This window comes from Pteronotus mesoamericanus, unplaced genomic scaffold, assembly GCF_021234165.1.
Source record: "Pteronotus mesoamericanus isolate MK-2021 breed Mesoamerican mustached bat unplaced genomic scaffold, CSHL_Meso_final contig_347, whole genome shotgun sequence".
NCBI lineage: Eukaryota > Metazoa > Chordata > Mammalia > Chiroptera > Mormoopidae > Pteronotus > Pteronotus mesoamericanus.
The window spans coordinates 7,463,609-7,490,654 of NW_026555137.1; the positions used below are offsets into that span (position 1 = coordinate 7,463,609).

At 45.6% G+C, this 27,046-nt stretch overlaps 1 protein-coding gene across 4 annotated transcripts in view; it reads left to right on the plus strand.

Annotated features, from left to right (window-relative positions):
• Positions 1-26,305, plus strand: part of TGFB2 (transforming growth factor beta 2) — a 65,763-nt gene extending 39,458 nt beyond the window's left edge. For 2 of the 4 annotated variants that reach the window (XM_054576597.1, XM_054576594.1), the window contains 6 exons: positions 2,957-3,120; positions 17,833-17,965; positions 18,091-18,201; positions 19,891-20,068; positions 21,201-21,354; positions 24,145-26,305. In XM_054576597.1, coding sequence (XP_054432572.1) covers positions 2,957-3,120; positions 17,833-17,965; positions 18,091-18,201; positions 19,891-20,068; positions 21,201-21,354; positions 24,145-24,303 — 899 coding nt within the window. In that variant the 3' untranslated portion in view covers positions 24,304-26,305. Of the gene's footprint in view, positions 1-2,956; positions 3,121-16,266; positions 16,321-17,832; positions 17,966-18,090; positions 18,202-19,890; positions 20,069-21,200; positions 21,355-24,144 lie in introns of all 4 variants that reach the window. The other 2 variants (XM_054576593.1, XM_054576596.1) reach the window with 2 other exon arrangements.
• Positions 26,306-27,046: the final 741 nt, after the last annotated feature.

Here is a 27,046-nt window from a genome sequence, read left to right on the forward strand (position 1 = left end):
CTCCCTGCAGTGCGCACCCAAAAGCTGTGATCGGGTAAGAGCGGATCACAGACGAGGCCAGAGCAATACGCTGTGATTTGTTTTTTGTTTTTGTTTTTTCCCAAATCCAGAAACATTTTGCAAATTGCTCAAGTTCCTCCGCCTGGCAGGAGGCTGCTGGCCCATAGCAGATGACAACAGGGGACCGCAGGGACCACGGTCTGTCAGTTCTCAGTCAGCTAGAGCAGGGGTGTGGGGCCTCTGCCGTTTCCCCTGGGCTGGTGGCTTCACTGCAGCCACAAGACCGAAGCAGAGTTGCTGGCGGGGGCTGCTCCACTGTCTTCTCACCTCGTGCATTAACCACTTCTACTTATAACACAAGATCCAAAAACGTGGATTTGTACTGTCAGGCAGGGGAAATAGAAATAGGCGAAATGGCGATAATAGCCCAAGGGGAGGAAGGCTGCTTGCGGGAGCGGGGGGCGGGGGCCGCTCAGAGCAGGGCAGCGTGCTTCCCTGTCAGGCTGCTCCTGTAAATATTTGCAAACGCCCCTTCAAAGCTCCAAAGCCCGGGACAGGATCATTGGACGATTTGCTTAGAAGAAGAAGAAACAAAATTGACCTCGTGGTCCGTGGCAGCCATAAAAAGAAAGAGTGTGTATGGGCAGAAGACCAGAAAGGGGGGAAAATGGCTCAAAGTTTAATAAACACGAAAGAGAATAAAAATAAATCTCAAGAGCACTTCTTTACACACTTGATGGAAGGACGAGATGGGGAGGGCGAGTGTGAAAAGTGGGTGCTCATGGAACAGGCCTGGGGGACGCTCTGAGAGGCAGGGGAGAATGAACTGGATGCTTGTGCTTTCTATCGACGGGAGACACACCAAGTGAGCTCGTTCTTCCAGGGTGTTCCTGCAAAGCACGTTTGCAGCCTCTCCTGTCCAATGGAGAAGCCGTGGGATGGTGAATGTGGCCACTAGTCCCGTGGAGGGGTCTGGCCAAACTAGAGGGGGTGCAAAGCCAGAGCGCATGGCCCAGCCCCGCCTGGGCTTCTGGCCTGGCCTGGTCAGGCTGGTCCCAACCCATCTGATCACCTGCGGTGGGCAGGCTCAGAGGAGAGATCAATGTCTCCTTAGCAGCTCCCTTTTCAAATCACTATGCCAGGGACTCCAGACGTTCCTGCTGGCGTGAGCGCTTGCCCCGCTGAGGACTGTCCATCAGCTGTTTTGCAGTATAATGTGGGGGGCCGTCACTGTGTCAGCCTGTGTACCTTCTTTTCTCCAAAACCTGGGTGCTTTCGATTTTCGGGGTGGTTTTTTTGTTCCTGAGACTTCTGGCCCACGAGCCCCAAAGCCTCCGTTCACACGGCCGTTTCTGAAGCAGCCATCAAGCAGAGCATGGCTTGAAGTCCAGCACTTCCCCGTGAGCTACTTTCTGAGAATCTGGCATCTGGGGAAAGGGGGGAATGGAGTCAGGCTCTCAGGCTCGGAGGGTGGAAAGGTGAAGAGCCCTTCAGATCGGGAAACCTCGGCATGTTCCTAGCATTTTTTTTTTTTCAGTGTGATTGCCAGGGCATGGGTTTCTCAAGAAATCATGAAACATGTTTATTCTCTTTTAAGATGGCTCATGTATTTCATCAGAGCTTAGCTTTGCCGATGGCCAGGTGCCCGAGTCCTTTAAGGCCCCCATGGATGACGAACGATGCAAACAGTGGGTCTTCGGTAAATCGCACGCGTGCAGGGCCCTGTCCTAGATATGGGGGGAACACTTGGCAAACACATCTCTGCCCTAAAGATGCTTAAAACCGCATGGGGGGGCGGGAAACCAGTAAACGAACACAATGCAGGAGAGAGAACACCACTTGTCCAGAGCCATCATCAGCAGTGGGTGACTCTGTCGTAATGAAGCTGCGTCGTTCAGAAGAGGATAGAAGACAGTCATGAGGCCACTAGAGTTGGAGGGAGCATTCTGGGATGTTGAAAGAGTGTTTGCTGGAGATTTCGGAAGGGGGTTGTGGAAACATCTGTACCCAGTGGCCTGCCCAATGTAGGTGCTCAGTAAATGGATGTCGTATAGGATGCATGGGGGCGGAACTGGACCTGCTCTCCTTTTTGGGTAGCCTCAGTGTCAACTTCAAAGCAGTGGCGGCTAACTACAAAATAACCACAAAGCTCTGGTCACCAGTGAGCTTGGAATCGTTACCCGCTGTCTACGTCTGTGTATCTTACATGGCTCAGAACGGACAGAATTTGGGCTGATTCTTTCTCTCCATTAGCCAAGATCCCCTCCCCGCAACAGACATTATTCTGAAGAAAGAAAGAATTTTAAGACCGGACCTTATGTAGCCAGCATATGAGTATAGTTATTTATTTATTTATTTATTTTAGTTCAAATTTCCTCATCCTAACTTAACTAGAAGGTATATTTGGTCACATGTGTGTTAAAAACCAAACTATTGAGCCTCCCCCACAAAAAAAAAAAAAAAAAATGCAATACATGAGCCTGGATAGAGTAGAACATTTGGTTGCCAACATTTCAAGGAAAAAAAATACACGGGCAAACTGCTTGCCATTAGGGGCTATTTTCTTGGCACATGTGATTAAAGTGTATGCGAGTCTGACAGCACTCTGCAGCATCAGCTGTCACGAACATGCTCCGTTTCATGACCATCTAGCATTTTCCACGGCTATGTCAACTTTCAAAGGACAGGGTTAACTGCATACCCGCAAATGGAGCTGGAAGTGGTTTGTTAATCTCCATTAATCTGCGACTCCTGTAACCAAACGCACATGTTTATTTTATTTTTTTTTCCTAGTTAAATGGTTAATGGTATGAAATTGGCCATTGAAAACAAAATCATTCTGTAGATATGTTCCTTATGCTTTCTCGAGACCGTCTCATGCTGCACTTTTTTTTTTTCCTCTGAGTGAGAACAATGGATTTTTATCATTTTCAACGATCGCCCTCACTTTTTACAGATGCTATCCCGCCCACTTTCTACAGACCCTACTTCAGACTCATCCGGTTCGATGTCTCGGCGATGGAGAAGAACGCTTCCAATCTGGTGAAGGCCGAGTTCCGAGTGTTTCGTTTACAGAACCCAAAAGCCAGGGTTCCTGAGCAGCGGATCGAACTGTACCAGGTAACGTTTGTTGAGTCGTTCTCAGGGACCACCCCTCGAAGACTTGGGTAAAAGTCTTCTTGTTCTCTTCGGTTTTCTGAGCGGACGTAAAGCATCCTGGGCGTTCACAACAGTGGCATAGGTCCTCCTCTGTTATTTCTAAAGGAAGGGACTTTGTGGGGGGGTGACCCTCTGAGCACACGTCTTCAGCGGCATGGACAGCGGTAGTACCCACCCTCGGGAGGTTACCCCTCATCTGCAGAGTCAGACGGCGTGGGTCTGCTTCCACCCCAGGAGAGAGCTCCATCCTCTCTCTCCATCCTCTGCTCCCCTCGTCCTGCGGCCCTTGCCCCTTTCTCCTCCTCTTTTCTCCTCCTTCCTACTGTGGTCTCTGTCCCCCTTCTTCATTCTTTTTTCTTCCTTTCTCTTCATTAGCTGCATCCTATCTGATTCTTTCTGCTCTCCCCAGTCCAGCCACCTCCACGCCTCGCCCACACAGTCCTCTCTCCTCTCCTGTCTCTCTTATTTCAGGCCTCCCTGCCGGCTCCCTCACCTCCCTAAGTCCAGTCCCCGGGTCACGTGTCAGAAGGCGATGAGGGTGACAGATTTCAGAGATGCTCTTAAAAGCATGTGACCCAGTGGCGTCCACAGGCGGGAGCATCCACGTCCCCTAGGAGACGCAGAGTCTCAGGCCCCGCCCCAGATGTGCCGAGTCAGAACCTACATTTTTAATGAGACCCCCAAATGTTTCTTATGCATGTGAAAGCCCTGCTCTAGCAGCCCGGAGCCTGGGGAGGGATACAGATCTGTAAGCAGGCAACGTCAGTGTGTCATAGTGTCGCATGAAGAGTGTGCTTATGCACGGAGGGTGCAGTTGGAAAGATTTCCTCCAGGAGCTGCATTTGGGCGGGGCCTGGAGAAGTGTCTGTTTACGCAGGATCATTGGTCATTCTTGGAGGCAGGAGCAGCTTGGGCAGAGACGGGGTCTTGGAGGGTTGAGGGTACCAAGACCGATGGCGCTGCCTGGCTGGAGGTGAGGAGAGTCGGGGAGAAGGCTGCCCCTCCAGGCAAACCGAAGAGGATCAAGGACAACCCCACCCCCGCCCGAGAACCCCAACGTCAAGGAGTAGGCGTGTGGGACCCCATGAGCTGAAAGCGGGCTTACTTGAAAGAAAGAAAGGACTGGCACTGCCTGTGGAAAGCTCTAATTGCCTTGCATTCCACACATTTGGAAATTTTGGTAATTTGGATGAGAATTTTCTTTGTACTTATTGTGAAAAGGAATTACCATCAAAAAAAAAATTGTATGTGAAATCTCAGAGAATAAGTTTAAAGTTTTTCGAACAGATTTCGAAGACTAGTTGATAGGCGCACCAGACCCTCTCTAAGCACTCGGTAGGTAATACACCTGCACTGTGAAGTTTGCATGATAAAGTCTCCTGATTTTTTCTAGATCTATTGAGATGTAATTGACATATAACATTGTATCAGTTTTAGGTGTATAGCATAATGATAGGATATTTGCATATATTGCACAATAATCACCACAGTAAGTTTAGTTAACATCTGCCACCGAACGTAGTTACATTTTTTTTCCTTGCGATGGGAACTGTTAAGATCTACTCTTAGCAACTTTCACCTGCACAACACAGTGCGATTAACAATAGTCAGCATGCTGTACGTTGATACATACAGGACTTTTTTATTTTTTAACCGGCAGTTTGTCAATTTTGACCACCTTTATCCATTTAAGGTCTTCTTTCTATTACTGTATTTTTTTTCCTCCATTTTAGAGAGAGAGACACTGAGTCACAGAGAAATTAAGTCACTTGGCCAGAGACACACAGCTAGGAAGTGCCAGGGCTGGGACACCCAATTGCCTGCTTCTCACCACGCACTATACTGCTCGTGGCAAATCTTCCCCTTTCTCTTCGCCTCAGTATCAGCCAGAATAGAAGAAAAATTAAAACAATCTAGGCCAGCCAGAGGGTAGAGTGATACTTGGAGGGAAAACAAAAAGCAAAGCCTGGTTTCTCTGGAGGGGAAAAAAAGAAAGAAAGAAAAAAAAAAGATAGTTCAAAGGTAGCCAGCTACATTTCTAGGTGATTTAAAAAAACAAAAACAAAAGCATGGCGACATGTCTCCTTTTTTCTTCTTTTTCAATTAAATCACTGTGACATGCCTCCCCGAGCGGACGACAGCATCACGGGCTGTCCCCTGGCCCTGTTCCAGGGACGGGGCTCCGTAAATGGAAGGCAGGGTCTCAGGTTTCATTGCCTGTAACATCAGCTGCTAAATCTCGTTCTTCTTGGGCCTTGACCTTCTGCTTTATGGAGGGGCCTCTGGTAGCGGGATTCCTGATAGCTTGCCTTGCCCTCTTGCCTCCGGGAGGGGATGTGTCCTGTGTCCCTCGAGCCTGGAAGTTTGAGGACCCTAGTGAGCTCTCAGTGGCTTTGCCTTGTCCGAGGTCACTGCCGCTGTCGCCGCCTCAAGGAACGAGCAACAAGATCCTCCCAGCCTGGGGTCCCTCATAGGCAAAGATACCCCAGAGGTGGAAACGGACTCTCTGAAGGGGGTGAACGTGGGCTTGCTCCTTGTCGCTGAACACAGGTATCGAGAAGGTGGCCATTTTAGAGGAAAAAGAAGGAAGAATAACAGCTCCGTATCTATCTGGGGCTCAGCTAGGCAACAGCCTAACCTCAGAAATACAGCCCACATCCAGGAAGGAAGTCAAAGAGACCCCCAAACTCCCTGAAGGCCACAGCGGGCACAGACCACCAGCTGCCTGGAAAGGCAGCCTGGGTGGCTTCTCTCCGGGACCGCAGGAAACTGGAAGCCCTGAATCAAGGGTGAGGGGCTGGAGGAAGACACTGTCAGAGCAGATGGCCCTTCAGACTTTGAGATTTTTGTCCACGCACCGATGCTAGCAGCCTGTTGTGGACGATTTCCCTAAACCTTACTCTGTTTCTGCTTAACCAACTCTTTCTCTCTGTGGCACCGTGTATCGCCTCTGATAGATGAGGGGAAAGAGGAAAGGGGAAAGATAAAAAAGGTGAAAACTGAGCTTTTTCCAAATAGGAGTGATCTTTATGTTTTTAGAGACTTATGCCAGAGATAGTCTCTGTTGGAATATTCAGGATATGCTCAGGGCTCTGGGAATCCCTCTGAACTTACAATATTCAGCATAGCTCTCAACCCTTTTGGAAATGTGACTGTATCTTTCTCTGATTAAGTTGCCCTTGTGTTTGTGATTAAAGTCATACCCAGAGTCATGAGAAAGAGAAGAGAGGGGCGGAGGGGTCTTCAAATTGAATATTGCCAACATGAGCTGAGCAAAGGCGCCCGCCATCTTGGACGTGGGTAAGCCCTCGGTGTTACAAGGGAAGACATGAGGCCCCCAAATTAATGACGTATGTAAGGGCACCCATGACCTTGTGATCCCATGGGACCACCAAAGAGGTGCTGTTTGGATGTGCTGACCTCAGCAGTCCTTTGAGGTTGAGACTGAGACAAGAGCAGGTTAATAGGCATAGTATTGTCTTTTATTCCTGTCAGGACTCCCTTCGCTGTGTTTCGGTGTGTGCACTAACGTCCCGGGATTTGGTGACTTCATCTGCATTGGCTCCTCACCCTTTGTGAGGCAGCATGTTCAATGGCACGGGCATTGGAACCCACATTTTTCTTAACAATTCCCAGTTCACTTGATATTTATTGTGAGGGTGACATGAAACCATATTTATAACTGCCAGATGGAGAGGGGTCACTCAACATGTATTAGTGCCCTTCCTTAGACTTTGACTCCGAAGCCTTGTACTCCCAGAAAAACAGCCCTTTACAGAATTATCTGCCAAAGGCAGTTGCCAGGTTATTTTTAAGATTAACTTATTTGCTTCAGACCACTAATACCATCGTGCAAAAATAACCCACTGGGAGGCGATGGGGTGTTCTGGGTTCATACATCATAAAGTGTCAGGAGGAAAATGTCAGATTTTGGCAGAGGGTTGATGGGAGCCCACCCATGCTGGTGCCAGATAGCCTGGAGGGATACAGCCTGTGGGTGGGTCTCTGTGGATCAGCGGGAGGATGTCCTGAGATGGAACTCAGTAGATTTCAAAGGAATCTTAGGCTTCCTGACTGCGGTCCCAGGAGGAGCAATGCAGCCATTCATTTTTGTGGACAAACATCCAGGCTCAGTTGAAGTCACCGTTGCCTTGACCAGGGAACTCCGCCCCCTCCTGAATACTCTGTAAGAACTCTGACAAAGGAGAGTAAGACAAAGTCCGTCCTCCTGCTTTCTCTGACCTCTTCCTTTGACACTCGATTCTTAATGCCTATTTCAACTCGCCCCTAGACAGTCACCAGTTTGTCAAACGTGATGAGATCTCATTGTCAGGGACTGCTTGCAAAGATCTACAAACCAGTGGCTAGAGCCTAAGCCATTTATACCGTTTATTTTTGGTTTCAAGCTGTGTAGTGAATTTTAAAGGATGTTTTGGATTTAAGGATGAAAGGTGAAGTGATGGTTATGGAGTAAACTAAGTAAGCAAAGACGTTAGTGTGAGAAGTGAATCACCAGCCACTTTAATGAATGCTTTACACACATCATCATCATCATCATCATCATCACCACCATCATCTCTGCAAACAATTTGAAACTATGCCCACCCCTAACCTAAGGGTTTAGAGTGAAAATTCAAGGTTGATAGTGCAGGCCTGCTGTGCAAGGGACCCTGTTGCTGCCACACAAAGGCTGGGGATCCTAACATTTTGGCGACTATGGCATGAATGGTGTTCATGGAAACAGCCCCTTTTACCGACCCCAAACACACCCATGTGCATGGCACGCGCGCGCGCACACACACACACACACACACACACAGTTCAGCTTTCATGTCTCATATTGCCCGAGGGGGTATAAAATAAAAAGAGGTCAGCCAAAAAAACCGTCTGTTCAATTAGACTTTGTAAAAAGTGCTACTGGGGGAAAAAAAAAAAAAAAAAAGACTGTGCTGTTTGTTGTACAGAGTTTTACAGCACACAATGTCCTTAACACCGATGCTAACCCCGGCGCCACCTTGGAGACACACACAGTATAGAAACCCACTTACAAAAAAAAGGCCATGAGGTATAATAAACACTTTGTTTGCACAAGGCTATTAATATCTCAGGGGCTTTTTTTAACCTAATCGAAAGACAGGCTTGCCTCCTGTGGAAATCAGAGCGTCACCATCGCATTAGGGATGATGTGACCCAGGGTCTTGTGAGCAGACAGAACCCCAAAACTCACGTGAACGGTAGTTCTGTCCCACTGGATTCGAAGGCATGTTAATAATCATGCAATTATAACTAACTTTCTGTGTTCTTGCAATGTGACCCGTTGATAATCATTGCTAACACGGCTTACCATGTGCTGGGCACTTATCTTAAGTGCTTTATATACATTGATTCATTGTAATCCTTTTAATAACCCTGTAAGGTAGGTACTATTAGTACTCCTTCATACAAATGGGGAAACCGAGGCACAGAGAAATGAAGAAGCTTGGCCATGCAGCTGGGAAGGGGCCGAGCCAGGATTCGAAGCCGGGAGGTCTGGCCCCCGAGGCCATGCCCTTGACCTCTTTACCAAACTAGTGGAGAGAACACAGGCTTTAGAGTTGGGCCGGGGTGGCTCAAGGTGTGGCTGTGTCCCTGTGGGGAAGTCACGTCGGAGACATGACTTCCTGTGGAGACGATTTCCACCCCAGTGAACTGTGGGTAAAAGCACCGACCGGGCCAGGATTTTGTAAGGAAGGCGCAGAATACACAGACGCCTCGCAGAGTATCAGTCGACGCGATGGTTACCATTATTACTATTACTGTTCAATATGATTACTGTTTCCAAAGCATCGAGTTGGAACGTTTTTAAGAAGCAGTCCCTTAACTTTGCAATCTGCCCAGAATCTCTTAAAAATCAACACGCGCCCTGGCCCTTTGCTGCAGAGCCCGGGCTCTCTGTGACCCCGCAGTTTGCTTTAGACCCTCCATAGGTCCCACCTTCAGCTCTGCGTGTGGCAGTCCCATTCCGTTGCCCATGAGCAGCCCAGAACAGGAAAGGAGGGAAACGTTGCTGCCATCCGCCCTGGGTTCACCTGCCACCTTTTTTGATTAGCTTTCTGGTCTCACTAATCACGCATCAGCCTGAGCCTCAGGTCTCCCTCGTGAGATGTTGACCGCTGTCCTCGGCCCTGGAGTTTCTGTGTGAAGTGTCTGGCACGCTGGGTGCATAAGGAGGGCGTGGTGATCCGGTTTTGCTCATCACCTGGGACACAGGTTATGTTTCCCCTGGAGTTGGCTTGTGATTATAAAAAAATGCTGTTATGATACCAGCTATCTCTGATGGATGGGATCGCCTCTGACCCAGGGTTATGGGAGCAGCCATCTGTTTATTTGGACTTAGAAATCCTGCCACATTTGTTTTAAAGATGGACATCTAACTATATGAAAAGGAAATAGAAATATACCCATATATGCATTATATATGCCCATTCTCTGTTATTTATTCAGAGCCAATGTTGATTAAGTGGGTAACAACCATGTAGTTAAAATATAATAAATTAATGAAACTGATGTTCTTGGGTAACCCATAAACACTGCATGTTTGTAGAAAAACCAGACGCATTGTCATATTCTTAGGCTCATTGCTTTACAGTCACACCCCCTAAATCAAAGTGCCCCCCTGAATGTAAGCAGGGACGTAAATTACAGAAGAAGCCGCATATGCGTTGGTGGCCGGGAAGTAGGAAGGGGTGTTGGAAGTGTGCTCCCCAGGTATGAGTGTGTTCCTGTCCCGTCAGAGTGGGGCTGGGAAGGAAGACCAGCTGAGAAAATCAGAAGAAGTGGCCCCCGAGAGCTTGAAGCCTTTGTCTGGGAGACTGGTCCCCTCCCTGTGGCAGGAAACAACGGCGTTACCGGAATCCACTGTCCCCACCTGTGTGGCTCAGCCTGAAGGGCTAACCTGACTCAGTCCCTTCAGAGCCTGCCGTGGGCAGTCGTACCACACGTCTCTCCCCTTGCCCGTGCCCGTGTGACGTTTGGCCGGCCGGATCTCGCTCTCTGCTGGATGATTTCCATGAATCAGGGGCCGTAGGCACATGACTGAGGTGCAGCTTCCTGGGCAGGCGGTCACAAAAGGGCTCCTTCCTCCCTCCACCTGCAGAAACGAAGGCCCTCGTTTACGTGCAGACCAGTCCGCACAAGGGCTCGTCTGTAGAGAAAGGGGGGAAAAGGAACAAAAGAGAATTCTAAGGTGCTTTCGGCACTAAGGAGAGACTTCCCCGTGTGTGTCATTTTTGTAAAGCTCTCGGCATGCCCTGCGTGATCCTAACGGCACATGGACAGGTGCCCTCCAGGAACTAGGCACTATGTGGAGAACGAGGTGAGAGAGTGACACAGCAATGAGGACACCTGGGCCCTGGCGAGGCTGTATTTCTGTGTATGTCTTTGCTTGGGAGCTGGAGTGGGTGGCAGAGCGGTGGAGCTCTGGCGAGGTGTCCCCTCCTTCCCTACCAGCCACCCTGGGGGACACGGTCACCAAGGAGCCACAGCGATCACAGGCCACGACAGTGGGGAGCCGGTGAGGTGCCCGAGGGTCATCAGGCCGAGTGTTGCCTCGTTCTGTGGGCTTGTTTGGCACCCCGGAGCGACCTGGCCCCGTTCTAAGGGGCTGCTGTGAGCTATGTGTACGCCCAGGGGGAGAAAGCCATGTCCCCAAGTTCGGATCCTCTAGACATTCTCTTTCTTGCTTTTTCTCCCTAATTTTCATGTCACAATGCAGTATAATAACTAGAAAGGGTAAAATACAGTATAACATTGCTTACACCCTCTGATAATTCTTTGTTATTTCTCTTTATATAATGTATGTTATCTACCCAATCTCTGGGGAGTGTGTGCGTGTGCGTGTTTTGTCATGAGGGCGGAGGCTCCTCCGCAGTCAGCGAAAGCTTTCTGGAGGATGAATGTTGAAGGGATTGGGAAAATCGTTTGCTTTCCTGCCGTGAAGCCAGGAGCGTGCTGATGTCTGTCTGCATGGGAGTGAATGTTGATATCGTCACGATTTCAACCCAGAGCATCGGATTCCTCCCAAATTAATCAGTGAATGCCTGTCCTTGACGCTGCTGGTATCAGCAAACCGAAACCCAGGGAATGTGATGATTTCGATGCTTTTGTTTCCCTCTGTCTTTTCGGAGCCTGACATCCCACTGGAAGAAATGAACATTGACGTCCGTACACAGGTTTACCCGCGAAGCCACCGAGGCCCAGGGGCTGACGGCTCTGCACACCAGCTATTGCCTGGGGGGCCCGGGCAAGAGCACGGACTTGGGAGTAAAAGTAAAATTTTTATTGTTTTCACTAAAAATTTTTTTATTTTATGTTTTTCAGCTGGACTGAAGAAATAATAATAGAAAGCTTTTTGTTTTATGATTTGTCTTGTTTTTAGGTAAAAATCGGAGCGGGGCATTTTGGTAGGGATACTCACCTATACACAGCGTTTGGGACATAAAATACATGGTTTAGGGACAGTGTTTAGATTGGGCTTCCAGAAATGAGAGGCACATCTAGGATGATAGGTTGACGGCAAGCTGTGTCTTAAATACTGATCTAAGGAATCTGAAGTTTATTCACCCAACAGTAGAAGCTTCTGAAGATTTTGACCAGATAAGACACTTGATTATAATAATCATTCACATCAATTGAAATACCAGACAATAGGACAGGCACTTTGCCTTCTCTGAGTCATTTAATTCTCTAAAAAAAAAAACAAAAACCCCAAAACAAGTAGGTTTTATCAGCCCTTTCATAAATAAGAAAGTCACAGATTCAGTACAGAATGGTATATGTTTGCCTGACTTCAAGGCCTAGGAGTCTTTTTACTACACTAATGATTTCTGCCTACAGTGGGGTTTTCTAAGAAATCTCAGGGACCACAGAGGAAATGGAATGGCTTGTCAGCTGGTGAAGAGGGGCAGGAGAAGTCTTCAGAGACGGAGGTGGTGGAGAGTGCTTTGTATTGTTTCAGAGCAGAAGACTCCTACGTGCCTTTCTAATGCCAGTATTTCATGGTACTGGGGTTAAAACTCAAAGTCAGGCAGATCTGAGAGAATGGTGCTCATAAGCCAACACAGTGAATGCTTAGCCCAGTGTTTGCTAATCCACGTGAGTCATGGCAAACATTTACATTGACTACATTGAAAACATTCAGTGCATTTTAAGACAACACCAAGATGGGCTTACACGAGTTAATCTGGTGTCAGGTTCTCTCCACAGCCCCTTTGTTAGGTTTCCCTTTCCATTAGAAGTCTGGCTGCTTGGGCTCCTTGGCACTCCTGTAGGTCTGTTGATGTCTGAATATGCAAAGTAAAATAGAGTTTCCAGCGTTTTCTTATAACGCTTGGCAATGTCTCGTAGGAGTGGAAGGGGTGCTCTTCATGTCTAAGCCAAATCCCAAGTTAATTTACAGCATTATTCCTTTAAGACTAAGATTTCCTCTAACTATAATTTTACATCTAGACCCCATTTCTTTTATTTATTTATTGCCCCCAAACTATTGGATAACACCAGGGGCTTTCGTCTCTCTCCACTCCCTGATTGGCTGCTTTCCAGTGGCAGAGAGATGAATGGATCCTTTTGTGTAGGGAGTTTTGTAATTCAGTGAAGAGCTTAGAGCCTCGCCAAAGGCGGTATGTGGATATTTTGCACATAACATAGATAATGTAGTGAAGGTAACATGGAAACATCACTGTGGGTGGTAGCTAAATGGCAGACAACTAAATTTCATTTTCAGTATGTTAGAAGCTCTCTTTTCTAATTCAGTAAGGAATGGTTGGTAGTCTGTTATTTAAAGAAAAAAATACCAATTAAAGCAGAGGATTAGAGAAACACATGAGAGCAAGAGGATGCAGATCGTAAATATTTTAACTGAAAATGTATGTGTACAGACATGTACATGCACATACACACAATGTACACATTTGAGTTTTTTATAAAAGGCAAACAACTTGTCTTTGACAATAGCTCTGCCTCCTGCTAGTTCTTGTCATATTTTTTGCATGAACCACATCCATTGTGCATCACCTACGATTTCTAGTTCTTTCTTTAAAGAAAAGTTTCAGGACAATATAATTGCTGTGCAGCCTACATGCAGGATTCTTCTAGGCTTTTATCATTTGTTATTTCTTTTATAGCTGTCTCTGCCTCATCTAAAATTAGAAAAGAATATTGCGGTAAAATATGGTAACATAAAACCTGCCTTTTGACCGGACAGGTCTGTGGCATCGGGCACATTCACAGTGTTGCGCACCCATCACCCCCTACTCATTCCCCAAACTCCCCTGGCATCCCAAACAGACACTGTACTCATTAAACAGCGGCTCCCCATTACCTGTTCCCCCAGCCCCCGGTAACCGCTCTTCTGTTTTCTAGTTCTATGAATTTGCCTCTTCTACATACCTCGGAGAAGTGAAATCACATAGTGTTTGTCCTTTTGTGCCCGCCTTATTTCCCTTAGCATAATGCTTTCAAGAGTCATCCAAGGTGTAAGATGTGTCAGCATTTCGTTCCTTGTTGATGGCTGAATAAAATCAGTGTATCTACTGATGGATGCTTAGGCTGCTTTCACCTTTCAGTTATTGCAAATAATGCTGCTGGAACATTAGTGTACAAGTCTCTATCCCAGTCCCTGCTTTCAGTTCTTGCGGGTATATGTTCCTAAGAGTAGAATCGCTGGATTATATGGTAATTCTATGTTTACTTTTTTGAGGAACCACCAGACTTTTACAAAAAAAAAAAAATTAAGCATATTGTCTTTATGAAGATTTTCTAAGGCATTCCACTTGGGTAAAAAAAGCAACAACTTCCTTTACTTTTGGTCCTGTATGTCATCAGTGTCTAGACCAGTTAATTAACTTGTATAATTACAAAATCAAGTCCAACTATCATACACAGGTTTAGAAACATATACAGTTGCTACCCACCATGTGTGCAACTCAACTGATGAGGCCAGACATGCTTGGAACTTTCTAGACAGGAACTTTCTAGCAATGAGCCCCAGCATTCAGTGGGCATCAGCTAATGCATATCACAGAACAGATGGAACATACTAGTTAACCTGGCCAGGTGTTAAGAGAGCTTCTAATATTCAACTAAATTTTCTTTGTCGTGTAAATATGTATAAAGAAATTTAGAAACAACAGTAACTGTACAGAAAACATCTGTATATTCATGACTGTTAACACTCAACATACTTGTTGGGAGATTAGGGAAAGGCAGAGACAGCAGGGCTAAAATAGAATGGGGAGTTGACCAATCTGGCCATTTTCGTATGCATTCTGGAATTTAAGAAAGGACTGATGGATAATAGCAGCAGGTTGATTTGCTTCCCTTATAGTTTAATTGAGCATGGGTGATAAATGGAAGGTAAACAGAGAATAAGGAGGTTGTGCCTATTCTTAGAAAGAAGATACCTTTGAAGTCGAGACCGGAGACTCTGAGATGTGATTACAACTTTTTCTAGCCAGTTCTGAAGCGAAATCAGGAAGCTGTGGGAGGTGTACTTTTAGATACCATCCTTCATCCTTGTTAGAGACCCACGTGATTAAGGTTTGGGAAGCTGCCCCCTCTAAGGATCAGCTTCAGGAACTGGGTTTATTTACCTGAAAGAGAGAGAGAGAAAGAGAGAGAGCGCGCGCGTGAGCGCGCAGGAGAGCGAGCATGCTGACAGAGCCTTAATAATAGTCTCCAGGACTATGAGGGACATTCTGTGAGTGATGGAGAGCAGCTGCTTCCTGTTTGCACAGAGGACAAGACCAGGAAGAATGGAATTAACCGCAACAAGTGCATTTAAGAACTCCTTGGCCAGAAAGTCCGAGACAGCAAACCCACAAGACCAAAGTCGCTTCCACATTTCAGAATTATGTAGCTGGCTAGGTGTCTTTCTTGGGTGGTTTAAATTGACTTGGCCTTGAACTAAGAAAAAGATATAGAGGACCTTTCACCCACGCGACCATACGAAGTTGTCCCTTGTCAGAACCTACCAGTGTTCATTCTGTGGCTGAGAAAGCACTTCTAATGAGATTTTACAAAGAAAAATGTTTCAGAATATTTTTTGTTCTTCTTTGGTTCATTTTTCAAGCAAGATCATCCAGATGTATTTGTTCTCTCTAAGGTGAAGAATTTCCATAGATTTTTCCAGTGTGTTCACTGCTTATTTGGTCAATGAAGTCATGATTTATTTTTTAAACTCTGTGTCTTCAGTGAGACTACATGTACTTATATTTATTATATTTGTATTTATACATGTGTATCAGATATATTAATATCTATTATGTATAATTGATTCGACAGTGAAAGCAATGCTTTGTTCTGGACAGTATGTCCAAGTGTTAAGGATATGAACATGAATAAGATACACATTGTGCTAATTAGGAGCAAAGCAGATCCACAAAACATTATAAAATAATACACCATTATAGGAGGTCAGCTAGGGGAAGAAATTTAAAGATAGAAGAGTGAGTTCTGGGTATGTTAGTCATTTTTAGGCAGTGAGGCAGATAGAAATGCCTGGAAGCTTCTCCACCATCATTTTATCGTTGTTATCCTAGGTTAGGTTAATTATACCATTTATTCTGAGTTGGTTAAGTGGTATCTTATTGGCCCAACTGGGAGTGTTTTCAAGGCGAAGTTTGATTTCCAGAGGGTTGGCAGCTGTTTGGTGTGGTGTTTAAAGGTACAGGGTCACGTCAGCCTTAACTTTGCATGCATTCCACATTTTCTATCTTCATCTTGTATGAAGAGTGATTATAATCTCATTAAAGGTCTTTGCCGTGGCCATTTCACGTTCTCTGTCTGGAAGAGGGTAAGGCGGGTGCGTGTCCCATCCCCAACCCCCATGACTCTGTGGCCCCAACTCCACGGTGCCGAAGTGGGGGAATAACAGGGTTGTTTTGAGATCTCTCTACCCTTGGTCACTGTGAGACATGGGACGTGCTACTTAACCTCTGAGAGTTCAGGTTTCTCAATCTGCTTTACAGCAGTGTTTTGAGAATTAAGTTAAATGAAATAATGTGTGCCAAGCCCAGGACCCAGCATTGCCCAGCCCTCAAATCATGTGCATTTGCTTCCTCTAATTCACAGAGAGCATCTCTTGCCTCCTGGAAGAACCTTACTGGATTCTCTCCACTACATGGGGTTTGTTGGACTTTAGCGGCAGGGTCTGGTAGGCGGGTTTGTCTGAAATTCATGCCGGCACCTCAGAGTCCAGCTGTATGAATCTCTTCCCTTGTGTAAACTTGCTTAATCCAGAAAAGAAGAACCACTGTACAATAATGCCAAATATTCTAGGGTGCATTTCTCGCCAAATGACCTGAGACAAATCGTATATACACACGGAAAAGAAGTGGATTTTAAAATCCATGGGAAGATTATGCATGTTTGTTTTACAAGGTTTAAAGGAGGGTAAATAAGTCTTCTAGACATTCAGATAGTCATTTAATTAAATCGAGCGCTGTGCTTTGAAATGACATCACATTGAAGACACGCTCCCTGAGGAAGCTTATGAACCTGCTGGGGAGACCGAGGCCATCTGTCTGAAACGACCGCGGAGAGTTAGACCGGGTGTCAGGAGGCCCGTGTAAAACAGCGTGCAGCCTGTGGCTCAGCGTGGGGAGTTAGTATCGCCCTAGGAGACTTAGGACCTCGCTGTGACTGGTCAGAAAACTCTGCATGGTGATTGCCAGAGGGAGGGGGCAGCGTGGGGGGTGAAGGGTGAAGGATGGAGACTGGACGACTTTGGGGTGGTGACCACGCCACACAGCGTACAGATGAGGTGGTGTAAAGTTGTGCACCTTAAACCTGGACAATTTTGATAATGTGTCACCCCAATATATCCAAAAACAAGAAAAAAAAAAACCATTGTCATCAAAAGACAGAATTTTTTTCAACCCCCTAAAATGTTCACTAAAATGCTGCAGAAATTCAAGAACCTACTGCAATTGCCTTTTATTTCTTTGAAATACATGCCTCCTTCTAAATCTCGGTGTTGCTTTCAGACTCTTGCTACACACTGGGCCAGACCTCTGCTGGCCGAATCCATTCTTAGTCTGCAGGATAGGGAATATCTTTATAAATCATAGCAAGTCACCCCGAGAGTAAAAATCCCAGCTTGGGACGTACCGCAGCAGCTGAGGCATGCGATGCTTTCCAATGCCAGTGGATTTAGGAACCGGGGTCAGGAACCTCCTCTCTTTATTAGCAGGAGATTTATAATCCAGGGGCCTGCGCAGGGTGAGTGTGGGCCCTCTGACCCGGATCCCTCCCCACACCCCAACTCCCCAAATTAAATGTCAGGAAACAGAATAACAGAACCATTAACTTCATAGTGTAGAATTTATGGCTGAAGTCTTGCAAAGTTTATGTCAGCAAAGTAAAATAATTACTGTCACTTTCTTTTAGACACTTGGCTTTATGGTTCCTGTCACCTTTATCCTAACACACAGCTGATTTAGTAGCACTGTGTTTCATGGCGAATGGCCTGGTGTGATGTTATTTCTGCACGTGGCTGTGCTCTCGCGAGGACACGGTGTGGATACCCTGGAGCAGAGCTAAATTTAGAGAGTGAGCTGAAATACTGCTCCGGGCTCTGGTTTTGTCCTGCTGTTCGTATGCCAACTGAGCTCTGTGCTTCACTCTTCCCTCTTCTAGATTCTCAAGGCCAAGGATGTAGCATCGCCAAACCAGCGCTACATCGACAGCAAAGTCGTGAAAACAAGAGCAGAAGGGGAATGGCTTTCCTTTGACGTGACCGATGCCGTGCATGAATGGCTCCACCATAAAGGTTGCTCCCGCACTCTGTTGCCCACCCCTACCGATGCCCCATGACCCGAAATTATTATCAGTTGACTGCAGATTGAAGGGCATAGATGTGCATGCAAATGACCTCCTTGACTTCATGTTTTCCAGACAGGAACCTGGGATTTAAAATAAGTTTACACTGTCCCTGCTGCACCTTCGTACCATCTAACAATTACATCATCCCCAATAAAAGCGAAGAACTAGAAGCAAGATTTGCAGGTAACTGAAGCTCAGTCATATGAGGTGGAGGAAGGGAGGGCCTATGTTGTTAATCTCGTGGGGAATGAAGTCAGTTCGCATGTGAAAGTGGGGTTGTTTGGGGAGGCCTAGGGAGTCTCACTGGTTTGGGCAAAGATATGGTTGGAGAGAGAGATGTGAAGGCAGAAAGGATTGGAGGGAAGGAATTGCTTCCTACTTGACGCTGTTCGATGCCCCGTGATGACCTGGCGATACGTACGGACTGACGGGACAACCCACCACTCTGTCTGATAGTTACGCTCTTCATTCTTCATTTAAGTGAGCCAGTTTTCCATCTGTGCTAATACTATAAAAGAAGGAGATAGCATGCATTTAAGGATGGCCCCAAAACCAGCATCAGGAACCCACAACTGTATTTCAGAGAAGAGGGAAGTCCCCTTGCTCCGCAGCCCCTTTAGTGACCCTCCTGTGCAGGCGAGCACGTCACGTTGACGAGCTGGTGTCCAGTATTTTGCGCGTCTTCCTCATCAGACTTGTATAATAGTTTATAAACTCATAACAAGGTTGTCGTTTCCCCCAGACCCTTCCTCACCTGTTAGCGAATTAGCCAAAAGTCAAGGACAGCGAGGAGATGCCCACAGTGTAGACTTCCCTCTCCTCTCTCATCTTCCAGTGGCATTACAATGTCTTTTTTTTTCAACCCTTCCCCAAGGATATGTTTTTTATAGATTTCAGAGAGAGAAACATCTATGTGCAAGAGAAACATCGACTAGTTGCCTCGCCTATATGTGCCAACTGGGAATCGAACCGGCCACCTTTTGGTGTACGGGACAGTGCTCCAGCCAACTTAGCCAGCTGGCCAGGGCCAATGGCATGTTAGATAATGAGTCATTGGAAGGTGAGAGGGAGAGAGGGAAGTAGGTGCCGTGTGCGGGCACAGCACCACCCGGTCAGGGAGCCAATTTCCTTTCCCTGAGTGACACCGCCCACGTGCAGAATGCTACAGGGGCCCCAGCTCATGGAAAATTCCTCCCAAGGCTCAAGAGATTTATTTCAGTCTCTAACCTCATCAGGATTCCCTCTGGTATGGAGATTAAATGCTTAAACTGGCAGTTTCCTACGAGTGCTTGGGGGCGCTCGAGTTTCTAAATCTCATATGGAATCAGGAAAGTGTTAAGGATGTCATAAACTAAATGAAAAAGCCCTTTCTTCCCAGCCTCCCCAAATAGCATTAGGTTCGGGCGACTTCTGTTTCATTGGAACCTAATTCACTGCAATGTAGTGTCAGTCTTAGTTTATGTTCACTAGGAGAGGCTGTTGTGTTCAGTGGTCCCAGGAAGAGAGCGAACCTGCGGCAGACGAGGCAGGGTCTGCTGTTTGTTGTGTGTTCGATCGTGGAAGGGTTTGAACACAACCTGAACTGAGGACTGACTCACATTAACTGCCTCGATTGCCGTGGGGCTAGAGGTCAAAGACCACTTCTGTAGTGATTTTCATAACCAACAAGCCCCATCTTGGACCCTGAACGGCTTCTGACAAAAGCCCCATTTAGGAGTGTTGGTTGTCCTGCTGTGCCATAGCTGTTTCCATGGGGAATGACTGTTGCCAGTCATCACTGCTATTTGTGACAATATAAAAAAAAAAAATAGGGCTGATAATATTTGATGAAGGTAAAGCTAAATGTTTATTACCCAAATGCATTTTTTCAAGGTATTGATGGCACCTCCACATATACCAGTGGTGATCAGAAAACTATAAAGTCCACTAGGAAAAAAAACAGTGGGAAGACCCCACATCTCCTGCTAATGTTGTTACCCTCCTACAGACTTGAGTCTCAACAGTCCAACCGGCGGAAGAAGCGCGCCTTGGATGCAGCCTATTGCTTTAGGTAAAGAAAACAGAAATAAAATGAAGTAATTGCATCTGGTCACTCTTGGGCCGCCTTTGCCCATTCTTCGAGTATAGGTTGACTTGACCTGCACTCACTGCTAAAGGCCAGGCATAGAGCAGGGTGGCCATCACATTTCCTAACATCATTCTTCCCAGAGGCTTAATAGGGTTATTTCTGTGTTGTATTCACCATCTCCTAACCTCCCAAACCCGAAGCCCTTTGGGGCAAAAGAAGAAAATAAGCTCTCCGCTCCCCAGAGCAAGTGGGCGTTTATTTGGAAGGCATCATGGCGGCTGTCTTGTTAGGGAGACTCGCCACCTGTATGAAGCCTTTGTCCTCACGGCACAGCGCCCATGGTCATAGCGCTTTTGCCAAAATGGAGACGAGGGAGACGGGAGAAGAACGCTCTTTATCATGTCTTTAGCTACAGGCCATGCCAGAAGTGAGGGCAACACAAGTTTATTCCCGTTCCCATGTGAGTCCATACAGGGAGAGTGTGAGTGTTCTTCCGGGGTTTCTTGTCACGCCTGCTAAGAGGCAGGCTCCTTCTCTACTGCCAGAGCTGCGGGCCCATGGGGGGCCCTCCCTGATCAGGTGTGCAAAGCGTCAGTTCATGAGGGACATGGCACTTTGGGGTGGCCAGGGTCAGTGCTGGCACTAAGCAAGACTCGAGCCGTGCTTCGTGCTCGTTGGTTCATTCCTAGGTCAAAAAGCATGAAATGAAATAAAGGGTTTATTTTCAAAGGAAAATGCCTGAGACGGAGCTTTGAAAATAGCTCTTGCAATTCATCATTTTATATTTGAGGCTGGATGACCATGCTGTGCAGTGTTGGTTGGGAAGAGGTTGGTCTCCATCAACCACCTCTCTGCTTATATCAAAGCAGAGAAAGGCCTGATTTTCAGTCACAGACAGGGCTCAGGGTATAGACTTAAAAAGGGAAAGTCATCCCAGGAAATCACCCTAATACCCTATCATGAAAGTCACTTAGATGACAGTAAAACCATTAAGACCTGGCCACATATTTGCTTATAGGTATTTGCTGAATAAATGAATGAGTCACTCTTCTGGTTGGGGTGAGGGGCAGGGGGGAAATCAGGTTTAAAATCTCCGTTGCTCTTCTTTTAACAGAAATGTGCAGGATAATTGCTGCCTTCGTCCACTTTACATTGATTTCAAGAGGGATCTTGGGTGGAAGTGGATCCATGAACCTAAAGGGTACAATGCCAACTTCTGTGCTGGGGCATGCCCATATTTATGGAGTTCAGACACTCAGCACAGTAGGGTAAGCAGCTGGTCGACTTGTTTCTTCTATTCTTGGGGTGTTAATGTATATCTGCTGATGGCATTTGACCCTTGAACAATGCAGGGGTTAGGGACACTGACCCCCTACACACACAGTCAAAAATCCACGTATAACTTTTGACTCCCCCCAAATTTAACATCAGTCATCCCTGTAGTCCTCAGGGTATTTGTCCCAGGACTCTTCACAGACATCGAAACCTGCAGACCCTCCTGTCCCTTATGTAGTACGCAGTGGGGCAATGCCTACTGTTGGCCCGCCCCATCTGCGACTGGTTGAATCTGCAGATGCAAAACTCCGGGGTATGGAGGGCCAACTCTATATGTGTTGAAAAAATTGCATATAAGTGGACCCATGCTGTTCACACACGTGTTGTTCAAAGGTCAACTGTATTTCCAGATGAATTCTAATTGTCCTGGTGCCAGGTGGTAACATCAGAAGAAAGAACATTGAGATTTCAGTAGATGCTTGGGCCAAGTGAGTCACTAGCGCCTGAGAATTAGGGTCACTTCTTTGAACCTCAATTCTTATCAGTCAAAATGAATGTCTCCGCTAAACATCATGTCTTACATAAATAATGCCGAACTTGAGAGTTAATGTGAAGAACAAAAGGGTGACCTGTGAGGACTGAAGGCCAATTCAGAAGGTAGGGCTTAGATTGCGTGCCAGGGATTCCCAACCCGGATTTTCTGTGTGACAATGATATTTGTCCAAATGCTTCTTCCTGGCGCCTGATGATGAAAGGGGCTCCATCGGTCTCTTGTCCAAACCCATCACTTTTCCAGAGAAAGGGGAGTCTATGTCAGGTAGGTGGCTTGCCCAAGATCGGACAGTTGGTGACAAACCCAAGCTTGGAGGGCCGAGTCCTTGTTTCATAACTAGGCCCCGGTGGGCCGCGTCTTACGGAACCTGGCTCCTGACGCGCGGCTGCCGCTGGGTTACGCCTCGGTGAATCCCCTCGTTAAAGGGGCACTAGAAAAATGGCCTTCCCTGCAGCGCAGCAAATGAATCTGCCCACACGATCACAAAGCGCATCTGGCTGCCCTCAAGAGTTCCAGGGTTATCAGTGCTTTTGGACAATCCACACTTTCCCAACTCCTCTTTAATTCCTATGAAAAATCACGCGTTCATGGAGCATGAAGTCCATTTATTTATAAATGCCTCCATATGCTAGGCTTTAAATGGACGAATATGCCACACACACACCCCCTCCCCCCCGCCCCCTGCCTTCAGCTGTTTTCCCAAGTCCCCTGCAGATTTCGGCGCCGGGAGCCGGCCGCGTGCTTGGCCCCGTGAGAGCGGCGTGCTCAGGCCTGTCCCTTTGTCCGAGCGCCGCGGCCGGGCGGCCTCCCCGGGCACGTAGTGCGGGCACGCCCCGCTGCCAAGTAGAAACATAACTCCCCCTCCCAGGCACACAGAGGGAGTGTGTGAAGGCAGAGGCCGCACTTGTTTTGCAAGGAGAGAGGAAGAATAACTGTCATGGTCACAAATATGTGGTTTGGACGGCTACCCAAGAAGCAAGAGGTAGCTTAATAAAGTAGTCAGTGTTGCCGCGCTGAACGGGTCTTCTGTCTCGGGCTGAAAAAATTGCAGTGAATCTCGAGGAAAAGGTCACTTGCTGTTTGCCTAGCACATTAACGGCATCCTTGGAAATGACCGTCATCGCCGGGGAACCTGCATACTTCCCCTGGTCAGAGTGGCGGTCCCCTTTGAGGAAGGACGGGGTGCCCGGTCCGGGGCCGCCCGCCGAGCTTCCTCCTCCTCCTCCTCCTGCAGCCCGGCTGGCCCTGGAGAGCTCAGAGCAGGGCGGGTCCTTGTTTTGCTCATCGTGTGAAGCCAAATGTAAGGCAGCGAACAATGAAGACACAGGTTGCTTTTGATGTCACGTTTATGAAGCAACGATGAATGAAAAGACTTTTTTCCTGTTTATTTATTTATTGAATTTATTTGAGGGACACTGGTTAATAAAATTCTATAGGTTTCAGGTATCTAATTGTGTAGGACGGCCTCCATACATTGGAGTGCGTGTTTACCACCCTTACCATCTTCCCTTCCAAATGGAAATTTAGGTGACATTAAATTGGCCTGGAAAGACACTTAGCATAGAAAGATTTCACACAGCAGACAGGTTTTTTTTTTTTTCTCCCTATACCTAAGGATAGACTAAAACTCTGATAGAAGTATTAGTAAAAAGTTTTGTTCTTCTACTTCCCCACATATGCATTTCTTCACCTTACACATGAGTCTTATTTGTCCAGAGAACAATTACTAGGGCTATAAGGTAAGAACAAAGTCCGCAGAGCTCCTAACTCACAGGAACGCTCTCTCTGACAGGAATGGAGAACATACACTCATGAAACAACTTTAATTACAAAGATGTGTAGAGACAACACCAAATACTAAGGAAACTATTTTTTTTTTTTGAAAGCCTGAAATGTATATACAGCAAAGCAGTGATCAACGTTAGAATTTATTGGAACAACTGTAAAATCTGTCAAATGAGCGATTTTGTCCAGTCTGACTTTTAAAGAATCACTTGTTTATCATGTATGAAAAAAAGGATTCTGTGGGAAAATGATGAATTCATTGATTACTAGGGACACATACCATTTTGAGCAGGATTGGGAGCTAAGAAAAGGAAATAGTAAACCAAAAATTATTTAAATTGTTCATTCAGGGCTATGACTGATAAGGTAAGAATAAGGAATGAATCTTTAAAAATTAATTGCCTTTCTTTGTCGTCGTTGTCTTTTCTCTCTGGTGCCCTTCCAGGTCCTCAGCTTATATAATACCATAAATCCAGAAGCATCTGCTTCTCCCTGCTGCGTGTCCCAGGATTTAGAGCCGCTAACCATTCTCTACTACATCGGCAAAACACCCAAGATCGAACAGCTTTCGAATATGATCGTAAAGTCTTGCAAATGCAGCTAAGATTCTTGGAAAGGTGGCAAGACGCTAATCCCATGAGGATGATGATGATGATGATGATGGTATGACAACAATAGCAATGAAACATGAGAGAGCCTTGCTTCATCAGTGTTAAAAAAATTCTTTGAAAAAGCGGTACTAGTTCAAACACTTTGGAAGTTTGTGTTCTGTTTGTTAAAACTGGCATTCGAAACAAAACAAAAACAAAAAAACAAAAACACGTTGAAGGCTTTATTCTCCATTTCGCCTATTCTGTAAGTGAGAGAGACAAGAAGCAAAACCTTTTTTTTTTAAGAAAAAAATAAACACTGGAAGAATTTGTTAGTGTTAATTATGTGAAAGAAAAAAAAAAAAACCAACAGGAAAATCCCGTTAAGTGGAGTTGCTGTACATACGTTCCTAATCCCGGGCCTCACTTGATTTTTGTGTATTGCTATGCAATAGGCTCCCTCCCCGTTTTTACTCTTAGAGTTAACAGTGAGTTATTTATTGTGCGTTACTATATAATGGACATTTCATTGCCCTCGGAAAATAAAACAGGTGTATAAAGTGGAGACCAAATCCTTTGCCAGAAAACTCACGGATGGTTTAAGGAACTTGAACTCAAACGAGCCAGAATAAAAGAGGTCATATGGACGGGATGAAACCCCAACTGTGGCTGAGCAAGTGGGTGTTAAGATACAGACCCTGAAAACCATGCTATGTACCAACTGCCTAAGGAAGCTTCTTGTAAGGTTCAAAGCTGACAAGCCTGTTAATAAAGGAAACTTTCAGTCAGAATAAGTCTGTAAGATTTTTTTCTTCTTTTTCATTGTAAATGGTTCTCTGTCAGTTTAGTCCACCAGTGAAATGTTGCAATGTTTTGATACATACTCACCACACTGCAGACCTAGAAGTTGCTGTCTAGTTATGCCGTAAGTTTTTCCTAGTTTCCGTATATGTAACCATACCTATATTATTCCAATAGATGGGTGTAGAAGCCAGTATAATTGGAAACACATCTGCAAATTTTTTTTTTTTGCAAACTATTAAATCAAAACATTAACTACTTTGCATGTAATGTGTAAATTTTAACCATATTTTTAATGTTCTGTAATAATGTCAACTCTGATTTAGATTGGACTTAAATTTGGGCTTTTTATTTTAATCACTCAGAACTGTGTTTCCTTTAGCTGGCTAGTACTTTTGAGTAAAGCCCCTAGATTTTGACTTGCACTAAAAATACATGTTTTATAGTATTTGCTCCACTGTGCTTTATAAATTGTCCATTGTTATGACATAAGCTACCGAGTCCACCTGTCCTTTTTCCTTTTACAGAAAAGATATATTTGAGTTCAGTTGTCTTCCTTCATCATCAAAGCATCATTACTGATCGCGTCAGGTGTTAAAAAGCTTCTGTTCTAGGAGAGTTCGGAAATAATGCAGGTACAGAGACAACTGAGGTGAAATGCTTTAGCCTTAGCGAGGGCTGAAGGGTCTGACTGAAGCTGGGTGGCCGGGTACAGACAGGTTTCTCCTCCTGGTTCAATCCGTATTTGTACAGAATCCTATTGTTACCAAAAGCAGACAGTTCGTAGGAAACATCTTTTATTTTAACTAGGCTTTTAGTGTTCAGGGTTCAATAGAAAGATTTACCTTTTCATTGATTTTTTTTTTTAAGGAAAAAAATACAGGTCAGTATAAGTCATTTAGTTTATTTCACTGAAATTAAGGTTCTTATAGACATTCTAGGAAGGTTGAAAAGGCACAAACCAAATTCTCCCATGATCCAAAACTGCAGTTTTTCCCTGCGAAGGAGAGTTCTCTAGGTCTGAGGCTAGAGTTTACTTTGCTTTAATAAATGATCTGCTACATGATTGCTGAGGAGGAACCTGAAGTCAGAGTTTAGCTCTAAGATAAAAATTCATAGGTCAAACAATGGAATCTTTGCAGCTTCGTCTAAAAAGCGGCACAGTGAGGTAAATCCAAGTGAAGGTGTTTGATGTAGTAAACGTCTTTTTTTTTTTTTTAAATTTCCTGACCATTAATGAAAGGGATGAATTGGATTTATAAGTTTGAAAACTGGAAAGGCAAGAGATGGAAAGCCACAGAGTGAACAACCCTTGTGGCAGATGTAACCCAATCCCACATTTGAGTGTGCTGATTTATTTTCTCTTCCACTTTTCTATGAATTCTATGTAAATCACTTTTATTTCTGCAGGTATTTTCCTCTCAGATAGAAATGACATTTTGTTTTGTATTATTTTGTCTTTCCTCATGAATGCACTGATAATATTTTAAATGCTCTATTTTAAGATCTCTTGAACTTTTTTTTTTTTTTTTTTTTTTTTTTTTTTAGTTTGGGGGTTCTATAAGGTCTCTATTTCCCATAAGTAAATACTGCCAGGGGAGGGGCGCGGGGGAGGGGATGGGGAAATGTTAGTACGCGGGGTGGGGGCGGGGCAGTTTTTATGTGTTAAGCAGCAGTACAATTTTATGGTTGGCATGGTTTAAAAAAAATGGAATATAAGAATAGCTGTTTTGTATTTTGATGACTGATTACGCTGTATTTTAACACAATGTATGTCTGTTTTTGTGGTGCTCTAGTGGTAAATAAATTATTTCAATTTCATGTCGATGTGTTTTTCCTGCCGTGGCACCACGGCCGAGACCAGAGGACCCCTCTAGAGCAGTGACAGTGAGCCCCCGCTGGAAAAGCCCGGCCGTCTTTAACACGGTGCCCTTTGGGGTTTGGGTTCGGTTTTAT